The sequence below is a fragment of the Melanostigma gelatinosum genome (genome assembly GCF_949748355.1).
Source record: "Melanostigma gelatinosum genome assembly, chromosome: 21".
NCBI classification, from domain to species: Eukaryota; Metazoa; Chordata; class Actinopteri; order Perciformes; family Zoarcidae; genus Melanostigma; species Melanostigma gelatinosum.
Genome location: NC_136654.1, coordinates 13,687,467 through 13,706,201, shown reverse-complemented (window position 1 = coordinate 13,706,201; position 18,735 = coordinate 13,687,467). Strand labels below are relative to the sequence as shown.

At 43.8% G+C, this 18,735-nt stretch overlaps 1 protein-coding gene across 1 annotated transcript in view; it reads left to right on the top strand.

Moving 5' to 3' along the window:
• The window catches only part of myo1d (myosin 1D), a gene marked incomplete at its 5' end in the record, with an annotated part of 83,438 nt that extends 68,128 nt beyond the window's left edge, over window positions 1-15,310 (top strand). Inside the window, one exon of the mRNA XM_079293319.1 lies at window positions 11,430-15,310. Coding sequence (XP_079149445.1) covers window positions 11,430-11,586 — 157 coding nt within the window. The 3' untranslated portion in view covers window positions 11,587-15,310. The remainder of the gene's footprint in view (window positions 1-11,429) is intronic.
• Window positions 15,311-18,735: the final 3,425 nt, after the last annotated feature.

Below are 18,735 nucleotides of genomic sequence, written 5' to 3'. Positions count from 1 at the left end.
TTCCACTTCTCCTCCTCCCTCTCACTCCCCTTCCCTCCCTCTCTCTCTCGCTCCCTCCCTCCTTTTCGGGGGCGCTGCGGATGCAGTTCCCATGGCAACGGTTGGATCGGTGTTTTGTCTGATACGTATGCGATCCATTAATAACGCTGCTGGCTGGAGATAATACCGGCACTTCTCATCCCAGACCACAGACACAGCGTATGGTGTGGAAGAGGAAAACTGAGAGCGGGAGAGATGATGAACAAGAGATGAAATGTGTGTCAGAGAAAATCAGCACAATCTTGTATTTCATCTCTACTCTAAAGACAATTAGAACAGGTTATCCGTCCTCCGTGCATTCTTGTGTTTGCAGCATTCAATATTGAAACCTGTGGAGAACCAAGTCTGTAATCGCCTCTACAACATGACTTTACTTTGAAGAAGTGTGTGTGTGTGTGTGTGTGTGTGTGTGTGTGTGTGTGTGTGTGTGTGTGTGTGTGTGTGTGTGTGTGTGTGTGTGTGTGTGTGTGTGTGTGTGTGTGTGTGTGTGTGTGTGTGTGTGTGTGTGTGAGAGAATGCACGAGTGTGAATGTGCGACTCGGTTTGACCTACTTCTCCTCTGCAGCCCCGAATCATCACTGCCTTCCCCTCACCGAGTGTGTTGACCTGCTGATCGCACCATGTTGTGTTTTCATTATGAAGCACAAGCACAGAGACACTGACACACGCTGGGTGGAATAAAAGGCTTCACAGTCAAATTACTTCATGAGTCCGCTTCTCCATTTTAACTAACAGATGTCACCATGGAACTTCCCCTGTTGATCACTGACATTAAGACAATTAGTTTTTGCATTACAAGTTTGCTGAAATTTAGCATAGTCTTATTAAATATGTGCTAATTTTATATATGTATGTATGTATGTGTTGAATACACACAGTATGTTGGCACCTTTATTTATTCCAATTCAACCTATGTACATAGAGTACGTACTGTGTGGATATACCATATATATTTTAATATATAATAGTCAACATGGGATATGTACTATATGCATCTGCTGGTGTGAGCTATATTTAATCTGCTGCTGGGCTCTCAGCTCTCCTCACACTGTATGTAATGTATGCGCTCACTGCCACCATCTTACTGTCACTCTGGATAACGGCATCGGTTCAGTGCTGATAGTCCAGGCGCGTCGTTAGGCCTATTTTAGGGGGGCTGAAGCCCCCCCCCCCCTAAAATGTTCTTCAGCCTCCCCAAATAATTTGGCATTATTGGCTTTTTTCTTTTTTTTGGAGATGTCATTAAATGAAACTATTGTTTCTCACATGGACAAGTTATTTATAACTCTAACATGCTACGTATGTGCGTGCGTTGTGGTTTGTATGTTTTCTCCCCCTTCAAATTGCAATCCAATAGCCATCATCATACTTAATGATAATATCCCCGGGCACCAGGATCTTGGGGAGGCTGCTGCGTGCATGTTTTTTCTCCATTGAATGGTATATTTGACACTGAACTAGTTCATCTTTATCTCAGTGATGGTGTCCAAATGAGCATAAAATATCACTGTTATGCAAAAACTACACGGACAACAAAATAGATGTAAATGTTGATCAAAATCGTATTCCCTTCTGCTCATAATAAAACAAGGAAACAACTCAAAAGTTGACACTGTCAGGTCCATTGTGTGCGGCCACTTTAAGAATTAGGATTTGGGAGTGACGCGGATATGAAAGCTAGTTTATCCGTCTTTCCTTTACAAGCAGGAAAATTATTTCTCTCTTTATTTCAGAAAAGTTCATGTTTGTGTTGTCAAATTTCACTATGACCCTGAAATTCTGTCTCTTGTGTTATCATATACTGAGCAAAACTACAGAGCAAAATCACACTTTCTGATTGAACCAATCTATGAACTGTCTGAAACAATCGATATCCGTGGCCCCAAATGGGCCCCAAAACAAATTGGGCAAACATGCCCCTCTCCTTGGGGCTAAGCCCCCCTTTCTTTGAGTCCTACAAACGCCCCTGGCTGATACAGTAGGAGGCGGAGCCTTGATATCTTACTGGATCGACCTCCACGTTTGCCCCATAATCCGACCCCCCGAAACACACATGTTCCACCCAGCAACAGCACTGCTCCGTCTCCCACTGTCAGACCAATTATGATCAGCCTCGGCACACCCTCTCCTCCCCTCCTCGGCCTCCTTCACCTCTCTTCCTTTGCTTCCTCCCTAGATCTGGTCTTCTGTCATTGATGGCCAATAATCTGCCCGACCTTACGTCTTTTCATCATGCTTCTTTATGCTGCGTTCATCTCGTCCTCCCATAATTTAATCTCCTATATTACATCTCCTTCTCTCCACTTCACCTTGCTTTCTCCCCATATCCTACCATTTCATCGATTCATTTGTGCTTTTTATCCGACCTTATGTGACGCCCAGCCCTGAGCAAAATCAACTCTGACCCGGGGCTGCTTGCACAAAGAGATGCAATGACTGTGGCTTTGATCCAACACATCTTTACATCAGATAAAGCACAAAGGAGTCCAGAAGCCGTTATAGATCGACTTAAAAGACATTTTGTGTATTTTAAATGCCTAGAACTTCTAATTCAGTGAGTCTCTGAATGATGACGATGGTACAGATCAAGTGAGAAAGCGGATTCATTTGTAACATCAACAAAGACAAGAAATTGAAGACAAGAAACAAGGATACATGCATTAAACATACCATTGTAATCACCGCGGATTATATATTCAAGACCCTTCAACGCACATTTGATCTGGGATCCATATTTAATTATAGGATTGACTGCTACACAGAAGACTGCTTCGTCAAACATGATTAAATCGGGGAATCCTGTTCAATGGCAACAATTTGTATTCACTGTTCAGGAAAATGGTAGAATATAGCCCCAAAAAATTGAAAATGTCTACGTTTATTATTTGTATAATTCCAGAATGAAGTAGAACTAATTCACAGTGAATTATGTGTAAAATAATACACTTTTCAAACTATAAAGAGCCAATAGCTGAAGGTACAAGACAAAAACTGTTTAGCTCTTTTAACTAGTGGAGACACATGCACGTCCCTGCTGGAGACTCACTCTGGACGTAGAGAACAGCAGCCTGTCAGGAGAAGACAAATAGATGAGCTTTTGATTGACGTATTGATTGCCTTTAATAAACAGAATTGGAGGCGTAGCCACTTGAGAAGTGAGCGGTCTCCCTTCAGTAATGAGCAACTAATTGAGGCGGCCTGTCTTTTCTTTCTGCTGTGCCTCGGTGTGCTTATCGATTCACCTGATGTGTTTTGAAGTCCATTCAGCCTTGAAGAAGGCGGAGAGTCCCTTCTGAAAGGCCAAACACAGACGATCAGTGAGGAAGACTGAGCTCACTGGTCAGAGACGACAACAATGGGATGACCCAAGCACACAGTGGACTCGCTTGCTTAACACTCCAGCTGTGTGGTTATTGTGGCTCTGCAGAGAGAAATAGCCTCCACCATCTGTGGCAGCAAATACAGATTCCCCCAGAGACGGAGGCCTGTGCTTTTTGTACATTTCCGGTTTGTGTTTCATCTCCCGCTGATCCTTTGAACAGAGAGGCATAGAAGTGTGTCCTTTTGTTTAACCAGAGCATCTGTGAGCTCGGGCCTCCTCGGAGCAGCTTGCACGAGTCGCCGTTATTGATAGCCCTCACTCACCCGCTGTCCCGTGGGAACAGGGAGAGTGTAGCTCCAGATGCCGTGTGGACATCCCACCAGCGGTCACTCCATCTTCTGCTGCCCTCGAGGCTATTGAAAGGAGTTATGTGGCCACAGGAGGTTTGTCTTGACCAGAAACAGCGCCGGGCTGACTGGAGATTTTTGCGCACACTCTTTATTCAAGGATGAAGAAAAAGGCTTGTCTTTAAAACCTATGAGAACATTTTTTTTAAGCATCACAAACACCTCAAGAATACTCTTAGTTATGAGAATTTGATCCACGAGGACAAATATGATTTTAAAAGTTTCCAAGAACCATTGAATTATTTTATCTCTCAGCTTAAAGACGAAAAAAAAAATTGTATTGGCCTTTTCTCCAATATTTAGATTGCATGATTGCATAACCTCTCAAGGTGTTTAAGCACTGATTCACTGAGACTAAATTCTGTCCTTTAAGGCGTCTTTTAGAGCTACATTTAGGAAAATATGATGTATCTACTAAAAAAAAAGATAAAAACCTCAAGTGCAGCAGTTGCTCTAAGCCAGCGGTTCCCAAACTTTTTAGGCCACGCACCCCCTTCTACATCCCGACCGGGTTCACGCACCCCCAACCCCCCCCCCCCCCCCCACACACACACACCCTAAAAAAAAAAAAGCAACAGAGCCGCATAAAAATCGGAGAACAGTTTGCTCGCGCGTGGCGTTTGTTTACAAGATAAAAAACACAAAAACTCTTCCTGCACCGTGCCTTTGAAAAGGTAACGGACGTAACGTTACGAAGGTAACGGACGATTGGCCAGATTGGCCACATCTGTAGGCTCGTCTACTTGCAGAGAGTAAAACTCACTCTTCTTCACGCGACCGACCAATGTAGCCAGGATGTCTTCGGACAAAGCATCGATGCGCGCGACAGTGTTGTTGGACGCGGGATCACGTCCAACTTTTTCGCTTCTCTCTCTCCAATCATACATTCCACCATCTCTTTAACATGTTTCCCTCTCCACCACCGCCTCTCCTTCTCCCTATTACGCGGTCAGAATACTACCACAACACGCCGCCTGTCTCCGGCAGAAATGCGCTCATCCACGCACGGGAACAACACCGAGTTGTAATAAATACCTCCATAGCACCCCGCCACTCTCGGCTCATACCTCCCCAGCAACGAGGCACATCACCCGGTCACAATACCTCCAGAATGTCCCCCGGGTGAAATCCGGGACTTGGTGTTATGGTTCCGAGTGGCGGCGCTCACCCGTTGGCGCTGGGACGCGAGGTCTCCAGCCGTCCCCGCCGCGAGGCACCCGATCGTCAGGTCTTCAGCCCTCGGAACAGGCCGCGGGTCAATAACTCGTGGGTGGCGGGGTAGAGGCGAGGCAGATCACAGAAACATAAAGACTAGAGTATGGCAAAGATATGTTGATGAGAAACGTATTTGTACGTCAAACACAAACGTAATCAGGGAGAAAATACGTTCGTGGTAAAACGTAATTGAGAATGCATTTTAGCTTTGGGGGAACGTCATTTTTAGGAGACAGGACTGCACCGCCATTACATTTTTCCTCTCGCGCACCCACTAGAGGCAGCTCGTGCACCCCCACTTTGGGAATCCCTGCTTATTATGGGAAGTGATTCAGTGCTTCTGGAGCTTCACTGGAGACGTCGAGTGAAAATATTAGTGGGCCTCTGCTGCTTCATTTTTGACCAATTCTTTGTGTTCGTCTCTTGCAAGTCCCTCAACTTTATGCAAATGCAATGCACACAACCACCTGAATGCACAACTCAAACACACGTCCGCACATTCATCTCCAGGACAAGGATTTAAATCCTTCTTTGCCTGATCGGACTATTTAGCTGCCAATTGTTCACATCAGTAGTCTTCTGTTCAGAGTCTTCTGTTCACACTTGAGGATCACAAAAGGCATTTTCTTCAAGACGTCTCAGGGGCCCTCGGGGGCCCTTGATAGCCAGCTATTGCAGTGCTGCAGATCTTGCTTACTGTGCATAAAGAAGCAGAAGTACTAGCTTAGCATATTAACAAGCGGAGCTTGTGTTTACTGATCCAGCTTCAAATGGAGCCTCATGGGAGTGTTGGAGACTCCTAATCTTGTGCAGTGGAATGGGACGCTCTCTCGCATGTTTCAGAGAGCTGAACACGTCGGTTTACAGTATATTTCATAGCTCCTCACCTTCCTCCTCGTCTCGTGCAGAGGCCCGAAGCAGCTTCCAGCGGCCTCTGACCTTTGAACCCTCCACTAAAGATTGACCTTGCTCTTTTCCATCCTCCTCTTTTCCCTTCGACAAACGTTTGAATCAATTCCATTTTTGCTGTCAGTGCATTCTCTCCCCCGTTCTTTAAATGACCTACTTAGTAATCCCTCCCTGTGAGAGTACAGCTCTTCTTCTCCGTAGTGGGAAGAAAAGATAAGAACCCAGAGAGGGAACGCTGCACATTCTCAGCTTAGTCAATACTGCATGCAAAGGCCGCCTTATGGTGGATTTGTCGCACCAAAACCTGCTGAAATCACCCGAGACGGTTGCTGCAGAAGGTTCACAGCGCTGCATTTGATCTGGTCTTTGTTTTTTCATGCCTCTAAACAGTTTTCTCTCTGCAGCTTGCAGCCGTCATGACGTGCTCTGCAACACCAAAACCCTTTTGTCAACCTAGATGTGAAATTTGAAGATAACAAGTTATGAGTAAAGTATTTATAGGAAAGGTAAAAAGGAGAGAGTGAAAAGTTCAAAGAATAAGTTGTACCTTGAGAGGAGACCTCATGCAGAAATGATCTCGAGTCAAGACTGAATATAATGTCTGCACTCTTGAGATATCCCTCCAGTCTTCTTTTAACACTGAGCTAAACCACAATAACAGCATCTCAAATGCCTCTACTTCTCATACACCGCAGCTGCAGTACAAGCAAAACTTGGGAACGGTGGTGCTAATTACAGAACTGCACTCAGAAAGCCTCTAAGGCAGTTTTCACACTTTAAAGTGGGGCACATGAGGCCGGCACAGTTTCCTCCATCCAGGCTGGCGGAGCTGCTGCCTCATATCACTTTCTCTCTTTGCGGTGATCGTCCAGGATGATAACATTTCCTCCCATTAAAAAGCCTGTTCGGGTTTAGTTCCAGTGTGATGCAGGTCTGCGCGCCGCGTCGTCTTTCCGTTTCCTCTCCGGTGGGAATGTGGAGCACGTGAGACGTATGATGCAGCCATGTGAGACGCAGAGAAGGTGTGACAGTGAGAGGAAGAGGGATGCTGTGGGAGGTCTGGTGTTCAATACAAAATGTATGTAGTTAAGTGGGGGCATAAAAAGGAAGAGAGAAATGTAGAAAAAGAGCGACAGCAACATGGAATTAATTATCTCTACTAAAATATTGAAAACATGAGTTAGTTATTTTTTGCCGCACTAGCAGCATCGACTGTATTGATTGGCTCAATGTCTTTGTACAGACATTCATGGTTCCCAGACGACAAATCTTCCAGACTTTTGACTTTTCCTTCCGTGCCACCATGTTGTTGACAATTGTGATTAAAGATTCAAATGTCTCTGTGCAGCTATTTAATAATAGTTCGTTTGAAACTTGTCATTTGTGACCAAATACCTGCTGTACTCATCCACTTCCATCAGCCTCAGCTACGTTTAGTGCTAGTTAGCATGTTAGCATGCTGATGTTAGCATTTAACTCAGCACAGCCTCACAGAGCTGCTGGCATGGCTGTTGACTCTTAAGCTTTGTTTACACTCACGCGTAGCACCGTAGCGTGAGCCACAAGGTTGAAAATTGATGCTCAACACTCTGGTAGTTTCATTATTCTCAGAATGTGCTGTCTAGAAGCAAGAAGACGATGACGAGTGTAACCGCTAAAAAAACGCCTGAAACCAACCTCCACAATTCTTCTCCACTGTCAACTGTGGAAAACAAATGTACGAAAACAGAATACGTGGAATCAAAAATAAAGATCCTTTTCCTAACCATGAGATAGCCACATGTTGCGATAAAATCTTAACCAGAGTAGATGCTTAAAAAAACATAACTAAAATATTGAACAAAATGTAAAGCTGCAATAATGCTTTCAGTCTCTTGCAGCACACCTATCTTTTTAAATAAACCACCTCCATATAAACCACCTCCATATTGTCAATGAGTGCCTCTGATCCTGCTGTGGCTGAAGAAATGTGGAGATGCTGCTTTAATGTGCACGAGGAGTCTGGAGAAAAGCCTGGGTATCCATCAATCATAGAGGCAGCGTGCTTCTGTCTGCTCCCCCAGTCCTGCCCCATGGTGCCCGGCCTCACACACACACAGTAGACAGTACATGTGTGCGTGCTTTCCCCTCACTCCTTGCGTTTCTTCATCTCAGTATGGTCTCACCAACTGAAATATTGATGTGAGGAAACTGTAGTTGTGTTTGTTCAGGGAGGCACTGAGTCACTGACAGATCGACAGCATTGGTTCATCTGCTGCTCCCATCTGCATCGACCTGCTGGACTACGCGTGTGTGTGTGCGCGTGTGTGTGTGTGTGTGTGTGTCAGTGTGCACATCTGTTTCATGTGCACATGCTGGATGTCTTTTTGTAAATCCGTAGTCCATTCCTTCGGACTGGACGGTATACTTGGGGCGTATTCTTGTCATAGAATCTGCCCTGACCTATTCACTGGTATTTTCACAAGCCATCTCTGTCGCTTTCCACTGATGCAAATATTTGCCTCCTTCATTTGTCTCCTTGATAATCGATTTTAATAGGTGTATGCACACGATGGAGAGAGTTGTACACTGAGGTGCTGTTGATGCTTATTTGAAGCACAAAGGAGGATACCTGATGCCTGTGGCCTCGCCTCCTCTCTCCTCTCCATGGGCGGGACTGAGACGCGAGGCGAGGAAAGGAATCGAGGAGGCACAAAATCGGGAAATAATAAATCACCCCTAGTTTCAGGAATAAGCGCACGACATCAGCAGAGAAACGGCTCTCTTCCAGAAACAGACCAGAGGAAAGTCAGTGGGCGTAACATCGTGTAAATATAAGTCAGATTATACTGTAGGTCTGTTTTTAGATGTCTTCAAGCTGTAGTCACAACTCAGGGATTGTGTAAGTGCAGGAATAAGAACAAGAGTCCTATAACTTCTAGAGGTATAACTTCAAAAATGGCTCCGTCATCATAGCTAAAAGTGAGGAAAGGTCCAACTTTGATCGCCTCCTGAGTCTTTATGGCTTACCCCCCCCCCCCTTCAGTGGTCATTTATTATTCAGCAGCAGAGAGCTTGGGGGAGAGCCAGGCACACTATTAGAGGGATGACTCAGAAGTGGGACAGGATGGCATCACAGACTGGAGGTAATCCTGGCTCCTCCACCTGAAAATATTCCGGCTAGTCTCCTCCTCGCCGCTCTCATTTCGCAGCACTTTCCTTCACTCTGGTACCTTTCAGCACCTCTTACCTTTTTCTCTCTCTTATACATCTTTTTCTACAGACCCTCTTTATTCCCCTTTTCGCCACCCTTTAACTCTTCCTTGAGCCTCCATAATTTTGTCCTTGACTTTTATTTTCACCTCTTTTTCTCGCTTCTTTCCCTTCCCCTCTTATCCTCAATCCCTCCGAGTAAAGAGGAGATACTTTTGGGACCAAGTGAGCCTGGACTTTCATGGCATGAAGGGCAAAGACACACAGAGACCCCATAGGGAGGAGGAAAAATAGATTTTCCAGTCGGAGAGGCCATCCAGTGGACTAAGTATGCCCTCGGGGCTCTGACCAGCTTCTGATGGGAAAGGCCAGCCGATGACCTTCAGACTCAACGAATCATGTTTATTTTTTATTCAGAGATGAAGTGTTCTATTGTTTTTTAAAAAGGATGCCAGTGTTTATTCAGAGGCAAGCTTCGGCCCCGACATATCAGAAAGGTGTGTGTGTGTGTGTGTGTGTGTGTGTGTGTGTGTGTGTGTGTGTGTGTGTGTGTGTGTGTGTGTGTGTGTGTGTGTGTGTGTGTGTGTGTGTGTGTGTGTGTGTGTGTGTGTGTGTGTGTGTGTGTGTGTGTGTGTGTGTGCCTCACCCCGTTGGGCCTTCACGAGGAGCACAGCGCAGCATCCCCTCTGGTGTTACTGTGAGATGGAGACGCTCAGAGAAAGAGACGTATCACAACACAAACACACACAGAACCATTGGCTGGCCGGCAGCCATGACAGATGGGGGAAGTTCAGTCCACAGATAAGGGGGGGGGGGGTTGCCACGGAAACCAGCATCAGTGCTACCCCTGAGCCTCTCCACTCTGCATAAGCCCGAGATACAGAGAGGCGTCTGCAGAGGAGAGTGCGGCGTGGGCAGCGGGAGCCAGCTGTTTAGGACTTGTTGTTGCGCAACGAGTCGGTGTCGGGTTCACGACTCGGTTCCTCGTTTTAGAATCGACGATGGTGTTTATGCAGTTAATGCATTTGTTCGCGGGGGACAAAGGCGGCCGTCATCTGTAACTGTCAGTGAGAAAGTGTGTCACGACGAGCACTTCACTGCACAGAAAGAGATGCATGTGGATGTCCATCCCTCCTCTCCTTTACATTTACACTCTCCACCAGAGAGCAATTATCACATCCATCGTCACATTACATGTTCCTCTCGCTCTCTGTCTTTCTGAACAGCAACCATTTCTGCCTCTTTCTCCTCACTCTTTGATTCCGTCATCGATCCTGTTTAAGAGCAAACGAGGCAAAGCACCCGTCGGCCTAGAAAAGTGTCTAACTAGATGTGACAGGCACTAAAAGCCGATCCAGTCCGTCGACGCCATATGGATCATTACTTCAGCAGCCCTCCTGCTTGATTTCTTCTCTGTTATTCATCTTCAGTTTTTCTGTGTGCTGAAACCAGGCGGAAACTCTGAAGCCGATGCTTAAGTGTCTTAAAACCTGCATTCTCTCTCGTGTCCATCAGGGGGCGACTCCTCTGGTTGTATAGAAGTCTATGAGAAAATGACTCTACTTCTCTCTTGATTTATTACCTCAGTAAACACTGTAAACATGAGTTTATGTCTCAATCTCTAGTTTCAAGTCTTCTTCAATACAGCATGATGTTCATTTAGTAAATTATGGTCCATTTGGAGTCAAACAGACCATAAAGAGGCCCACTTCTTATTTACAGTCTATGGCTGAAACGTGCACACGGAGGATTTTAGGACATACAGCAGCATAATCCTGCACACACACACTATTATTCTCCCCACACACACACTCCTGTGTCTTCTGACTTGCATCATATTCTTCTACATACATTGTGATAACAAAAATGAACTGTTTTATGATTAGTACACTAACTTTATATACAATATCACTCTGAGTCTCAGTCAGACAATACTGAGAGAGAGACTGCATATATAAGTGTTTACAGTAGTGTGTGTGGGGGGAGGGTTATGATGCTGCGTGAGAGCAAAAATGATTTATGTCCTAAATAGCCTTTCATCCTTTTGCTCTCACTCACTCACTCACTCACTCTCTCTCACACACACACACACACACACACACACACACACACACACGCACGGGTCACTAATGGATCTGCATATTTTATTCCTGTGCATTAAACTATGACTGAATGTAATGTGAAGCCACCGAGGCAAGCTGCTTACACGTACACATTAGGGTGGCAGTATAAACACTTTATTATTATTATACGCGTTAATGTTTATTTCCTGATGTTTGCTTTTCACAATGTGCTGCCTCACACCTGCCAGTAACTTTCCTTTCTTTGGCTCTCTGTGTCTGCAGTGAGAAGAGGAAGCTGCAGGTGAACGTATCGAGCCCCATCCGGTGCAGCATGAGCGGCAGGAAGTGCACCGTCATCGTGGAGCCCAAGATCAACCAGTCGCAGCCAGACTTCACCAAGAGCCGGTCTGGTTACATCCTGGCTGTTCCTGGCAACTAAAACAGGCCAAATAGAAGAAGAAAAACAGTGACAGCTGATTTGAAAACCAGGCCGGGATACTGATGATGATTCACTTCTTATTTGCAGTTCTGCTGACGATGTGACGAGTTAGATAGCAGCTCTGTAGGATGATTGTGATAACTAAATCCTCAAAAATGCAAAGCCATGCCAAATTTGACCTGTTTTGTAGATTTATATGCAATGCTACTATAAACAGGAAGTGTACAATACGCCTACATGCAAAACTGTGTTAGCTAAACAGGGTTTTTGTGGGAGGGGGTGGTTAAATACACCAAAGTGGAGTTAAAATCCAAATTTCAAATAATTTGCTTTGTGCAATATTTACTTTATGGTAGATGCAATATGGTGGTAGTCAAGGTGACAGGAGATTATGCGGCAACTGTTCTCTGAACCACTGATGTTGCGTAATAGGAAACAAATCCAACGGCTTTGCAGGAATTTATTGTGAAGCATGAAGTAAGATGATATTTATGTACGACTCATATGTAATCTAAGGAATAATAATGTTATTGAAGACTGACCAACCTATGTGGCAAATGAAAGGAAACGCAGCGTACACTTTTGAGTTTGTTCAGGGTTTACAATCACATGAGAACAGCGATATTGTGATTCAGTGGTTCAGTCGGTGTCTGAGGCACAAACTCTAAATCCATTGATGTTGAGCGGGATGTGTTGAGCATATCCTGAACATCGCAACCTGCTAAATGCAAAGATATATTCATTTAAATCCTGCTGTGTGCTTTTTATAATATTCCAATACTGCTTGTATATTAAAGGGTAGAAATGAATTCATGTGACGGCACTTATACTGCATTTAGTATAGAAAGAGAACTAAAACTGAATAACAGAAGGCAAATATGAACGTCTCTTTTTTAGAGACGTATTTTGAGCTCATATTCTCCCTAAAATATAAGTTTATCAGCAAAGTGTTGCTGGCCAGTACTGTACAACCCCACTAGAACTCCAGCTCCCCGAACATCGTCTCATTTTTGCTGCCTTTGTGTTGAGTGAATAGCCTCATGACTTGTAGTGATCCTTCGGAGTCAGACTTCTATTTGACAAGCATCCCCTTCATTAGAGAGAGAGTGTATGAGTGTGGGAGTGTTGATTAGCTCGTTCTAGCTCTTCTCTTTTGGCCCGACGAGTAAAGGAGTGAAGACAAAAGGGGTGAGACATTTGGAATCAGACCGCCGTCCTAGTTTACCGCCCCGTTGAATGATGGGAATGACTTGTTCTGGACTGTTAGGAGACTCATTTTTCATCGGCTCTCGCTAAACTCCCTTCGCTGTTCTCGAGCCAAATCACACCAATCAAACCATCAGCGCTCAGAGATGCTTTGTACTGCTCTCACAAGCTGTCGGATGTTTTGAGAGTTTTCACTCTTGTTTTTTGTGCCAACACTTAACGATATGTTCTTTATCCAGCAGTTTGCAAAAAGAAAAATGTGTGGCAGCACAGAAGCTCATGAGATGGAGATTTCTGGCTTCATACTGTGTGTTTAATATTAATATCCATCCACAGATTGAGAACATACGGCGTATTGTTTCTTTTGTCTTTTAAAGACAAATAACCAACCCAGTTATTCTCAGGTTAAAAAGTGTATTCCTGATCCTGAAAAACCTGTAGTCCACAAACCAATGGGTGAAGTCACGACGACTACATCAACTTTCTCTATTAATAAAGATCATGTGTCATGGTCGAAAGTTCTAGAACAGCAAGTTAATTATTGCGTCTTTAATTTGGAAGGAATGCATGTAAAGATGGATGTTTCTGTTTGTTTAATGCTAATATGAACTCTGCTGCTCCTCCTGGAATCTGCTTGATAATAGGGTCGTCATGATGGCGTGACAGTAAGTGTCACAAATTCTAAGAATGAGCAGACGAGAGCTGCATCGTATCTTCCCACGGAGACGTGGCTGTATCGTCTCTGTGCTACGACCGATTAAAGAGCACTTGACTTGAGGGCTGAGGAACGACAGACCAGGGTTACGAATCGGAGCTCCCTCGGTGTTTGGCCTAGTTGAAGAAGCAGACTTAGTCGACTTTACTTCAACTTGTTAGCAATCACTTTATCCACAGTAGCACGGCGCTCTAATCGTGTGTATGTCTGAAGGAGTCGTTCATCTTCATTAGTTTGCATGTCCCCCTTGTCTTTTGAGGAAGCAAATCTCCATTCTACCTCGCAGCTTTGTGCAGGCTGACCTTGTCCCGTCGCTTTGATGCAGAAGAGAGTTGTTTGGGGAAACTGCAGCATGCATAGTGTGTGTTAAGGAAGTGACATGGGTAGCGCTAGTAGATGGTTTTCTATGGAGCTCAGAGCCGTGTGCGTGTGTGTGTGTGTGTGTGGATTATAACGCTGCAGCTCTCCATATCCTTGAGCATGGTAATCTCCCACAGGGCTTCTCTGCTCTGCTATTCACCGCTCATCATTAGGATGGACTCCGTGTCACTTCTGACTTCAGCGCTTCTCTCTTTCCCTTTCTCGAGGCAAAAAGCGGGGTTGGTGAACAAAGCCTCGCTTGGCCTCCTCTTCTCTACTCCCATGCTTTCTCTCTCTCTCCCTCCTCCTTTTCCACTTTCCTTCCTCCTGTCAGATCACTTCTCCCCTCGCCCTGTTTGTCTCACTGCACCGTCCTGCAGGGCAGTGAAGGTTTTTTCCATTTGTTGTTGTTATTTTCCTACTTTCCGTCCTGTGCCCAGGAGGCGTGGAAATACAACCGTAAACTACACCAGCAACAGGACAGCAAGTCGACCAATAGGAGTATCATGTAGCAACAAAAAACGAAAAAGATGAGTATGTTAACCTCAATACTGTGGTTCTACATCTTAATTATTGTCAACAAATTCCACTGAAAAGACCAAAAGCAACACTACGCTGTGTCGCAATTCAGATACGTTAGTACAGTTCTATGTCGTACACTGTGTACACAAAATACTTGCATACTGCATGAAAATTGACAGGGTAGTGCTGTCTCCATAAACATACAATTCAGTCCTTTTTTATGTTTTCTGTTGCGACTGTTGTAGCGGGTTAACTTCCATAAACTAAACCGATTTACGGCAAGTAAACTAGCTAGCTAGCTAGCTAATTAGCGATACACACAATGCTTATGAGAAATAATAAGTATGGAATATCATTAGTTTTATCTTTTAATGTTTTGTTTTTTGTGCTCAAACCCAATCAGCGAAGTTTACTTTTCCATTTTATTGATTATCAGCTTTACAGCGAGTGTAAAAATCACAATCTTTTCCCTAATTACTGCTTCATAAATGGGCATAAAGGAAAGTAAAATAGGAATGTTAAGATAGGAGTCTTGTGCCATTGTGTTCTTTCGTTTCCTTTTTTTCCCCTCTATTCTTCACAACACTCTTTTATCAAGCCCGTCCATGTTAGCCAAAGGGTAACAAATTTTCTTTTGCATTATTTATTCCATACTATGTGGCGTAGCGCAATGTCTGTACGTATACACCATTAATTCAGTATGTGCCTAATTTTGTATTTGGTTTATATTTTGCATATTTTGTGATTACCTACCATAAATATCCTGTAATATCCAGACCAAGTCTAAAAGGAACTTCACTGTTGTAACACCTGTTTTTGTGCAGATGTATTCTGTATAAATGCAGTTCATGCATTCCATGATGTTCCATAATGAAATGTATTTCATTAATCATTTCATTAATAAATCTATTTGCATCAATAGCTGCTGCTTTCAGTCCTTTTCTGAGCTTGTGTGTGGGTGATCAGATAAAACTGAAATCATTCGTCTGGATATGGTGCCAGGACTGATGTTGTGTTGACTCAAATGTTTCCCCGAGGCCAGCCGTACTCCGTAATGTGTGACGTGGAGATAGCTGAGTAGAGCTCAATGCCGCTTCCCACTGCGTCAGCCGTCACCGGTGACCTCAGCAGGGGTTTATAATCCACTGGTTGATGGATGACTATCTGCTGCGAAGAGTGGGATGACTGGGGGTTTTTCCCCACGGGGCAGTGGCTAAGTAAAACGGCACTGACTGACCCAGTGATGAAGTAAATGGGAGTTAATGGACAGAGTGATTTGCAAAGAGTGAACTGACCCAAACTAATCTGTCTGTGTGTGCGTTTGGAGATACTCCCAACCAGGAGATACTTCTGCAGGAAAGACTGTGAATAGACATCTTTAAAGATTATCCACAACTTTTGTTTAGGATGAACGTAAACACACGTGTGGGATTACAGATTGATGGGATTGATGATATGTTTATTATCACAATTATCAAACTACCAGCCCAGATACGGCCCACAGCACAGAGCCTCCCACCAACCCGAGCTATTTGTAAGCTGCTGTGATGGAGAAGTTAGCAATATACCAGTTAGCCAGCGAGCAGAACAGATGGAAAGGATTATTTTTGTCAGATTGCAGGAAATGGAGATAAGAATGCGATAAATGTTGGTACATTCAGTTTCTACAACAACAGCTGTTAGTAGTATGCAAACAAAATGTCCCTTCTCTCACTTTTGCTGTTATTTCCAGTGTAAAGGTGAATAGGGTAAAAAATCATAGATCATTATCTTATATGTGCTAATTTTCATACATTTCCAGAACATACATCTGAACATTGGATGAAGCCAGGTTAAAAATTCTTTTTTCATTTTGTTGAAATATTAAAGTCAAAGGTGTATACAGAGGGAGTTATGGATACCTCTTTGTATCACTCCATAAATCAGGAAATACTGTCAACTATATAAAGAAAAACATTTTTTGCCAATTTTTATGAATAGAATGTAGTATAAATGAGTGTGAATGCTGTGTGAACAAACCCCTCTGTGTTAACCTTCAGAACACAGGAATGGAAGTGTACAGTTTGGTGTATGTAAGAGCTGCTGAAGTGGAGATTTCTGGATCAGAGTCTGAGAACAAACTCATTTCGAGAAAATGGACTTTAAAATATTTTGAAGACACTACAGGTGAATAGGGTAGAATAAATAACGAATAGATATCACCATGAAACTTCCACAGTCGATTATACGTTAAGGAGGATTATTTTTTGTATTACAAGTTTTCTGAAATGGTATGTTTAAATTTGCAAATGAGGCGTTGTCTAATGCTTACTTGTGGTGAATTTTGAATGTTTTATTTCCACTTGTCTGAAAGAAGACTCAAAATGCACCTGTTCTTGCTTGTAGTGTCTCTCCTCAAGGTTTTTCTGGGGTTCAGGTTTTCCCTATCCAAACTGAGGTGTGAAATGTGATCATGTGATGGTAGGGATCGAACCACCAACTCTAAGATGATGTTGGCTTGAGATGCCCTTGAGCAAGGCCTTTAACCCCCAAGTTAACCAGGTGTGAATGTGTATAACTATTGATGTTCCTGAGTGTTCAAAGTGCAGCTACATCTGGAGGCACAAAAAGACAAGTGGTGAACGATCAGTGCATTTTATTTTTCCATCACAGTACAAAAATAAATTAAAATAGGCAGAAACTAACTGAAAAAAAGTTTCAATTACAGTAACAGCTTTTTTGTCTTTTTCAAAAAAAGAACATTTTTATTGAACAGCATCGACACCCCTCCCTCCGAGTCCTAGTTCAGTACCAGCGTGGTCGGTGTATGCTCCACGTCCATAAGAAAACATGTCACACATTCTTCTGTACAAATAAAACGCGCTCATTCACACTCGCTCTCTCTCTCTCTCTCTCTCTCTCTCTCTCTCTCTCTCTCTATCTCTCTCGCTCTCGCTCTCACACACGCACACACACACACATGCAGCCATCGAATGCTTCCCTTTTTTTAAGTTCTTTGCCACTGTTTCGTTTTTTTTATCTACAAAGTACGCAACAAGATACAGAAAAGAATTTGACAGAAATCTTGAACCATCACTTGAGTCTTTTTTCATGTTTCATAAGCATTTGAAAGTATTTTCTCAAACAACTACTCAATGATGGAAAGTGTGTGGGGGGGGGAACAAATGGCACATTTCAAGTGAATCGAGGGGGGAAGTGGACAGAGAGAAAGAAGATTCGGGGTCTCTTCTTGATGCCCTTTACCCCAATGCCCTGCTTTGTGTTCTGCCACAGCAGAAGCCCAATCCAAAGTGTGTGTCCCCCCCGCTATTGTGCCAGCACAAACACTCCAAATATGAACTTGCTCTCACTGATCTAACTCCACATGGGTAGCCACAGTCCCACAGCAGAGGAGGCCGCAGGTTGTGACCGTCAGAGCTTCACGTTTTCTCAGATTCACACTAACTCCGCAGCGGAGAACCAACAAACGTGACAGAAGCCTTTTGTTAGCACGACCAGTCCGTTATGCTTGTTAGACAGATTTTCAGAACCCTGCTAAAGGAAGAGAGCGTGCATTATTTGTCTACAGAGTGCTGCAGGGATGACGTATTGCCGTAGGACAACCAGGGAGTTAGCATCGCACGGGTTCCCATAGCAAAAAGCCGATGGGATTTTTCAATTTTGGAATTATTGCAGAAGATCATTCATTTATGTTCATCAAGATAATCTCCACAAATGAACAGCACTTTATGATTTTTGAAGCATAAATGCAATCAGCAGAAGTCAAAATCTAACCTTGCGCACATTAACACGGTCTCATGACTTCACCACTGAGCTAAAGGCGGACTAGTGTTCTCGTGATGACGTTTAGTTGTCTAGTTTAGTAGCCACTTGTTCGCAACGGGTGGCAACTTCCGGTTCTGAAAAGTGAGCCGAAGTGTCTTAAAGCTGCATTTTCTCTAATGTCCATCAGGGGGCGACTCCTCTGGTTGTACAGAAGTCTATGAGAAAATGACTCTACTTCTCTCTTGATTTATTCCCTCAGTAAACATTGTAAACATGAGTTTATGGTCTCAATCTCTCGTTTCAAGTCTTCTTCAATACAGCATGATGTTCATTTAGTAAATGATGGTTCATTTAGTAAATGATGGTCCATTTAGAGTCAAATAGACCATAACGCAGGGGATGCTTTAGGGCGGCGCTTATTGTGAGATTAACAGGTCTCTACCAGAGCCGTATACAACGTTTCTACGTCACTCCTCCGCAGTCCAAATATGGTCACATCCGTTCACTGGTTGCAAAAAAACAAGATGGCGACGGCCAAAATGCCGAACTAAAGACTTCAAAATATCAGTCCACAAACCGAT